General features: G+C 39.3%; 1 protein-coding gene across 1 annotated transcript in view; it reads left to right on the forward strand.

Moving 5' to 3' along the window:
• The window catches only part of CCDC81 (coiled-coil domain containing 81), a 56786-nt gene extending 50564 nt beyond the window's left edge, over window positions 1-6222 (forward strand). The window contains exons 15-16 of the mRNA XM_023532478.1: window positions 3495-3620; window positions 5829-6222. Coding sequence (XP_023388246.1) covers window positions 3495-3620; window positions 5829-5970 — 268 coding nt within the window. The 3' untranslated portion in view covers window positions 5971-6222. The remainder of the gene's footprint in view (window positions 1-3494; window positions 3621-5828) is intronic.
• Window positions 6223-8488: the final 2266 nt, after the last annotated feature.

Genomic DNA, 8488 nt, shown 5'->3' on the forward strand with positions numbered 1-8488 from the left:
AAACGATCCCCCGATTGCTCTTTCTCTCCCCTGGCCCTCCACCTGGCCAATACATTAATGCTGACTACATTCCCCATGCCGTGCTCTCCATCCCCATGCCCATCTATCAACTACAATACGTACTACTTTAACTCTTCACCCCTTTCTCCCAGCCCCCCAGGCCCCCTCCTTTCAAGGCTTCACCAGATTGTCCTCAATATTTGTGAATCAGTTTTGGGTTGTTTATTCTTTTCGTTCCTTAGATTCCATGTATAAGTGAAATCATATGGTATTTATGGTTTCTCTGTCTGACTTATTTCACTCTAGGTCCATCTATGTCATTGCAACTAGTAGGGTTTCATTTTTTTTAAATGACTAAGTAATATTCCATTGTATATATGAACCATAATTTCTTCATCCAATTGTCTGTTGATAGACATTTAGTTTGCTTCCATATCTTGGCTATTATAAATAGTGTTGCCATGAACATAGATTTTTTACATAGATTTTTATGAATTATTGTTTTGGTTTTCTTTGGATAAATATCCAGAAGTCCAATTGTTGGGTCGAAAGGAATATCCATTTTTAATTTTTTGAGAAACCTCCAGACTGTTTTCCATAGTGGCTGCACCAATTTGCAATCCCACCAACAGTATATAAGGGTTCCCCCTTTTCTCCATATCTTCGCCAACACTTGTTGTTTTTTGATTTATTGATCATAGCCATTCTGACAGGTGTGAGGTGATATCTCATTGTGGTTTTAATTTGCATTTCTCTGATGATTAGTGACCTTGAGCATCTTTTCATATGTCTATAGGCCATCTGTAATCCTCTTTGGAGAAATATCTATTCAGGTCTTCTGCCCATTTTTTAATTGGATTGTTTGTTTTTTCATTGCTGAGTTGTATGAGCTCTTTACATATTTTGGATATTAACCCCTTATCAGATGTATCATAAGATGTATCATTGTCTTTTTATTTTGTCGATGATTTCCTTTGCTGTGCAAAAACTTTTTAGTTTGATAGTCTCATTTATTTATTTTTTCTTTTGTTTCCCTTGCCCAAAGAGATATGTCCAAAAAAAAAAAATTACTAGTAGCAATATCAGAGAGATTACTGCCTATGTTTTCTTCTAGAAGTTTTATGGTTTTGAGTCTTACATTTAAGTCTTTAATCCATTTTGAGTCTATTCTTGCATATGGTGTAAGAAGGTGGTTCAGTTTCATTTTTTTGCATGTATCCGTCCAATTTTCCCAGCATCATTTATTGAGGAGACTGTCTTTACCCCATTGTATATTCTTGCCTCTTTTGTTATATATTAAGTGAGCATATAGGTATGAATTTATTTCTGGGCTCTCTATTCTGTTCCAATGGTCAATATATCTGTTTTTTGAATAATTTAAAAGTTATCAACAAGTACTTTACTTTTAAACTATTCAAAAGATTAGAAAGGAAGAAAATTGTCTATTTAGTGGTAGACAAATCCATTAAAAGGCAAATATGATATGATGTAAAGGGGAAAAATGAAGGAAACTAAGATATGGAGAGAGAGAAACTACCTTACACTCATCAGGATGGCTACTATCAAAAAGCCAGAAAATAAGAAGTGTTGACAAGGGTATGGAGAAATAAGAACCCTGTGCACTATTGGTGGGAATGTAAAGTGGTTCAGCAATTATGGAAAACAGTATGGTGGTTCCTCAAAAAATTAAAAATATAATTACCATATGATTCAGTAATTCCCCTTCTAGTTGTATATCCAAAAGAATTGAAAGCAGGATCTTGAAGAGATATTTGCACACTAATGTTCATATCGGCATTATTCACAATAGCTGAGCAACAGATGAATGGATTAACAAAATGTGCTATACACATACAATGAAATATTATCCAGCCTTAAAAAGGAAGGAAATTCTGACATGTCAAAACTTGGATAAACCTTGAAGACATTATACTAAGTGAAATGAGCAAGTCGTAGAAAGACAAATATGTGATTCCACTTATATATAGTAGAGTAGTAAAATTCATGGAAACAAAGTAGAATGGTTGTTGCCAGAAATCAGGGGGAGGGAGAAGTAGGGAGTTGTTTAATAGGTAAAGAGTTTCATTTTTGCAAGGTGGAAAGAGTTCTGGATATTGGTTGCATGATGTTAATATACTTAATACTAAATAGCTGTACACTTAGAAGTGGTTAAGATGGTCAGTTTTATGTGTTTTTTACTATAATTTTAAAAACTGTGAAAAGAAAACAAGTTATAAAAAATACATATAATAGATACCAGTCATTGAGCTTCCATTGTGTGATAGGCATTGGCACTTTCTGTAAATTATTTCATTTAATCCTTATAATGACTTCATAATAGCTGTTAAACCAATGCTTGTTAGAGGAAAATGTGGCCCTGCTATTTTAGGGAAAGCGAACCAGCACAGAGCACATTATTGGTTTTCATTGAAGAGTCCTGACACCTAGTGGTGGTTGCTACTTGTAACACAAAGCCCTTCAGAGTGGGGTAAGTCAACAGTCACATTTAGTGAAGTCTCTTTTAGGTTTTATTGAGAACAGTAAGAGTTTCAGTTTGGCAAGAAATAGACATATATAAATAATTTGAACCAGATTTAAGGTGATTTACAACAGCAATGACAACGTGTTTAGAGATCAGTAATAGAAGTACTTAACATTGGGACTACTGGGACATTGTACTTGAAGAGAGAGATATTGCAGTCACTTCTTTGAAGGATACGACCTTCATCAAACACTCCTTTTTTTGTTTGTTTGTTCTACCTTCTTCATAATGTTATTCTTGATTTTATTTTCTTTTGCCTAGTCACTTCTGTTTCTTTTCTCTTTTATATGCCTGTATACTTTGTCTTGTAAAATGCCTATAGCAATCACTAGGCTGATTACTGACAGCAGAAGGCTGGAATAAAAGGGAAAAAACATAAAGTATTGGAAATCCATTTGAGATGATTCTTCAGATCAGTTAAATTAGCCTGGAAGGAAATTAATGACTTTAAAGGCTGAATTTGCTAATTGGAAAAAGGTTTCAATCCTGCTAACTTAAACCAGGATTGAAGATGAAAGGTCCTAGATCCATAAATTTTTTAAGAGCTAGGAGTTTCACTATGTTTTTTTGTTTTGTTTTGTTTTGTTTTGTTTTGTTTTGTTTTGTTTACAATGTTCATGTCTGTTAGTATATTGCAAAAGACTAGTGAACAAAACTGGAAAGTTTTTGTATAACTTGCAATAAAAGGAATGAGAGGTGGTGGTGGCACCTGGCAGGCCAGCCAGATTCCCCTCACAGTATACACTTATCCCAACAATAAACCTACCTTCCTGTAAAAATGGCTGGACAATAGAATGGTTGACCAAAAGGACACCAAGGGAATGATATTCCCCAAGATCCCAACAAAGCCTCAGGTATGTCATCAACCAGAAAACTCCATTTGGGGGCTCCCAAGGTTGGTGCATGCCCTTCCCAGTATTGCGAAGGAATCAGAGTATTCTTTTCTCTCTAGGCGCTTGGTAGATAGAAATGCTGAGCTGGAGCGTGTGAACAGAATGAACCAAAGCTTACAGGAGGATTGGGAAAAGAGCGCAGCAATGAAGAGGCAGCGAGACCTGGAGGAGAAGGCTTTCGAGCGGTAATATCTGATTTGAACCATAGGTTCTTTGCTTGTAAAGAAAATATCCTCTGCTCCTTTTTTACTTTCCTCTAATCCAGGGATGGCAAGTGCCAACTCCAGTCAATTAGTTGTGGCTACCTAGAGAACTTTGTGAAGAAAAGAATTTGGGTTCAGTTGGAAAAACTGCTATGATGTATTAGAAATGTCTATTATGAATATGGGGTTGAAGAATACTGTGTTGTATATTATATAGTTGCCATCCCTGCCCTAATCTTTGCCTCTGCATAGGGTGGCTTTATTTTCTTTTTGTGGAGGAAAGAGGGTGAGAATTCTCTTTAGAAGTAACTAGAAGGAAATAAGAAGAGTGAGTTTCCATCTGAACACATCCAAGGCTTACAGAATGGTCATTTAAGAGCAGAGTTAATGGGTTGTGGGTAAGATTGGCAACTGGAAATGTGAGAAGCCCAATATGGAACAAACCAAGAACATCCTCCTGAAATGTATTATTATATCCCTGTCCTCTGTCCACAAGCTATCTATTTACAATTTAGAGTCAGGGATTCTACTCATGGCTTTGAAAATTAACACTGACTTTGGAGAGGCAGATAATATTTTTGACTTTTCTTATTTGTAAGATGGGGAAAGTAAACACTTGCCTGACTTATGTAACATAAGAGTTTGGGGGATCAAATAAAGAGGTGGAAAAGTATTTAAAAAATTAAAGCACTTTGTAAAATATGATTTAATAGAGTGTTAAAAACTTGAAGAAACAGACCAAGCCTATAAAATCAAATGTTATTAAAACTGAATATACTAAAATAATATTTTAAATTGCCAATTATCAACTAATTTTTATCATAGGTAAAATTTGTTATAATGTGTCTTGATATGTAACTTTCTCTTTCCTTTTAGATTTTCTTTTAAGGCATTTCTCACCTGTCTTTCTAATGGGCGAACTCCATATTTTGCGACAATGACAGTATGAGGGATGACATGAGAAATTGGTTCCAAAGGGGACGAGGGGTGGTTTGGATGAGGAAAGGAAAGGGGACTTGGGGATTTCAAGCCATTTTCTCAGTGTTGGAAGTGTTGAGGGAAGCAGGTAAAAGGTAGTGACATTAATGCCAGGGAGATTTCAGTTGGATTTCAGAAGTCTTGGCTAACATGGTGATCAAGGACAGCGGAGACAGAGGAAATAACCTTGAATAGCAGGATAACAGAGCTGCTCCCAGGACATGGCAGAGCAGACCTAGTCCCTGAAGGCCTAGGCCAACGTGGGCAGGGACTCCAGCAGGCAGAAGGCAGAAAGAAGGAATTGATTGGTATTAAAAAGAAAACAAAGCAAAAGCAAAAACAAGATTTAAATGTATGTAGTTAGCACCTGAGACTTTGTATCATTATCAAAGCAAGCCAGGTAGGTCTTCCCCTGCCCATTGCCAGGATTGTTCTTTTTCCTTTTAAAGTTGTTCTTGATGCTCCTTTTTATAGAATTCCACCCATGTAGAAATTTTGATAGGGTGGGGAAACATGCTGGGCCCTGTCCTGAATAATCAAGAAAAATCACTGAAGCAGAAATCAGTCACTGCCATCCCTTCGTCTCTGCTTTGAGCCTCTTTTGTCCTCTTCATCTCCATTCCCTCTCCTGCCCCATGACTGTCCAGAGGCCTCTGGCCTCCTGAAACTTTTCACTGCAAGTCTACTCTTAATTGGCTACTGGGGTGTTAACTGTTAACCAGCAGCTTAATGACCTGATCTCTCGCTCAAACACTGTCTCCTGGGAGCCTACCAGGTAAAAGTGCATGCACATGGCAAAGCAGCAAACACAGAGGCTTTGGAGCCACCATTTGCTAGCTGTGTGACCTTGGGCAAGTTACTGTTCTCTGAGGACTTGGGTGGGTGTGTCTGGGAAGTGGAGTTGGGATCAGACTGTAGCGAAGGCACCAAAGTCAGAGCCTTTTATTTACTGGGGAACAAGGAGATAGTGGAGGTTTGGAAGCGGGAGAGGACAAGCTGAACTGGGGTGAACTGCAGGTAGCAGCGTAGAGGGGGAGAGACTGCAAGTGGGAGATGACAGGTGGCTGGTAAATGCTGGAGGGCGGGGACAAGCGTTACCTCTCCTTTTTATCCCTTCCAAGGTCCCTTCCACAGCACTGGCTTCCCAGCTAGGCCCCCAGCAAGGACCCAGGGCACACCTACTAATGACTGCTTTTCCTGGCCTCTCCTCAGGGCCTCAGACAAGCTCTTCCTCCTGGACCAGTGTGAGAAGTATCGGCGCTGCAAGCAGTGCCAGAGGAGAACCTCCAACGAGGGAGGGAGCAACCTGTGGCCTCTGAACAAATACCTGCGTGGCTCCCGGTTCTTTGTGTAAAACCCAAAGTTTGGACCTGCATTTCCTGGGGAAAATTTTTACTTTTTTGCTGTTTGGGGATGATGGTGAAGCTAAATGTTTGTACTTTAGAGGAAAAAGTTTATTGTGCAGTTTTGGTGCTTTCTGGAGATTGCTTTTTAATTGCTTAATAAATTCACATAGACAGGTTCTCCCTCGTCTTCCTCCCACCCACAGAATCCTGCTTCCATCAGGGCTGGGGATGGGACCCACCCCTGCCAATCCTTCTGTGATTTTTAGTGAGAAAATATATCTTTTCTTTATCTATAATGAATGATGTTCTAATAAATATTTTCTATGTGCCTGACTATGTATAACAATTCATAATGGTAAATTTTACCAGCCCTCCCTCAGCCCTGGATTTTTCCAGAGGACTGTACGTTTGAACATCCCAGAATAGGTTAGGCGACTTCCCTCAGTTGATCAGAGTACACTTCCTGAGTTTTCTGGCTGATGACATGCCTGAGACTTTGTTGGGACCGTGAGGGATATCATTCCCTTGTTGAACTTCTGGTCAGCCATTCCATTGTCCAGCCATTTTTACACCAGGAAGGTAGGTTTACTGTTGGGATAAGTATGTACTGTGAGGGGAATCTGGCTGGCCTGCAGGTGCTGCTACCACCTCTCATTTCCTCACTTGCATTTGCTCTTAAGCTATGTGTCTGTGGAAGAGGAAGATCTTTCTGTTAAAGGACTGATTTTCAGTTAAGGTATAGGTAGGTGGTTCTCTATCAAAAACTTCTTTCAAAACAAGTTTTATCTTCATCCTTATTTTTCCTCTCCCTGCCCTGTCCTACCACCTCAGGTAAAACGATTAACAACAAAGTAGAGTGAAATCTAGATTTCTGAAATATAAAAGCTAGGAAGTCCCTCAACGATTTGCTTTCTGCCTGCCATATCTTTCTTAGAAAATGGGGAAAATGTATGTGGGGAGACAGCCAAAACATTGTTTTCCCCTTCTACAAGTACAAAATAGGAATGTTTTGAGCCCTGAACAGTTAAGGGGAAAGTATTTACTCAAATTGATATTAGACAAATTTTGTTGCTAATGTTATCTTTTTCTATGTAAATAAACATGCTTGCTGTTGACTGGAATTATCTGAGACCTCTCCCCGCAAGCTTCCAACATTGCCACTTCCTTCCATTTCCTCAGAAGATCACTCCATGCAGGTCCAGTCATTACTAATCAATATTTAAAGCAATAGCCTTTTCCCAGGACTGTCAGACTTGCTTGACGTCCGTATCTGTTATATCATCGGAGTATTTCTCTGTCTCTGATATATAATAAATTACTGCAATAGTGTTGTATTAAGTTTTTAAAAAATAAAGACTGCCTTGTTAAAAAATACTTTAGGCAATTTTGATATGTTTAGGTGAACAGATTTAACTTTATAGACATTTTTAACTGTACAAACTACACTTACAATTTATCATTATTGGTAGCAGTACTAACTTTTACCATGTGCTAAGCACCAAGCTGAGTTCTGGTGACCTGGAGACTAAAACCTCATCAACCCCTGCAGAGGTGAGATGCGACCAGAAAATCTCCATGTAACAAGGTAAATACCTAATAGCTCTTCATTGTTTGTTAAGGAAGAGGGAGGCGAAGCTCTTGTAGTCAGTTAAGCCTGGCACAGAAAAGGAAAGCTTTTGGAGGAGATGAGGCCTAAGCTGGATTTTTAAGCATAAATAGGGAATAACTAGGTGAAGAGTAACGAGGGGTCATGGCAACAGAGGGTCCTGTTAAAATCCTCTGGAGAATGTATATTTGTTTGTTTGTTTGTTTGTTTGTTTGTTTGTTTTAAGCAAGCAAAATCTTGAAGATCAGAGTGCAAGTTCTGTCCCACATTCTGTGGGTCGTATTTATAATGTCTGTTAAATTCTCCAAGCCTGCGCTGCTTTGGATCTGTTTTTTATGTGCAGCTTGGGAGTAAACCTGAGACTTGTTTTGATGCATACATAGAATTAAAAGATTTCTAGCTCTCTCCTCTCTGGAATTTCTCTCACACTCTCCAGTCCCCTATTCCCAGTCCTCTGGCTATAAAGCCGGGGTTTTTTTCAGAGTTTTGGCTCCCTTTACTCTCTCACAGTTGGGCCGACCTTGAGATGAAGCAATGAGAGACAAGTCAGAAAAATGTAACAGGGACTCTTCCCACACTCTCTGACCACAGGAGTCCCTTTTCCTGGTTCCTCTGGCCCAGAAGACAAGCTCTCTCAGGGTCGTAGATGCTTCCAGTGCTACCACTGGCACAGCTGCCCGCTGCTGCTGGGCAGCCTCATGACTGCAGCTGGTCTTGGGGCACCCCAGGGAGGTAAAAAAAGGGGTGGGGGAAGGCATGATCTTCACTCTTTCCATTTCTCAGGGGCCCCTTTTCCTAGTTATCTGACGAGAAAGTGGGGGTTTCTCTTCAGTTTATGCTGTCTGCGTAGTTCTCCATCTCAGATTATCCTCAGGTCAAAGCCAGAAGAGGAGTAACTTTGCCAGTAAATTCATCACTAT

The sequence above is a fragment of the Pteropus vampyrus genome, unplaced genomic scaffold (assembly GCF_000151845.1).
Source record: "Pteropus vampyrus isolate Shadow unplaced genomic scaffold, Pvam_2.0 Scaffold84, whole genome shotgun sequence".
In the NCBI taxonomy this organism is placed as follows: Eukaryota; Metazoa; Chordata; class Mammalia; order Chiroptera; family Pteropodidae; genus Pteropus; species Pteropus vampyrus.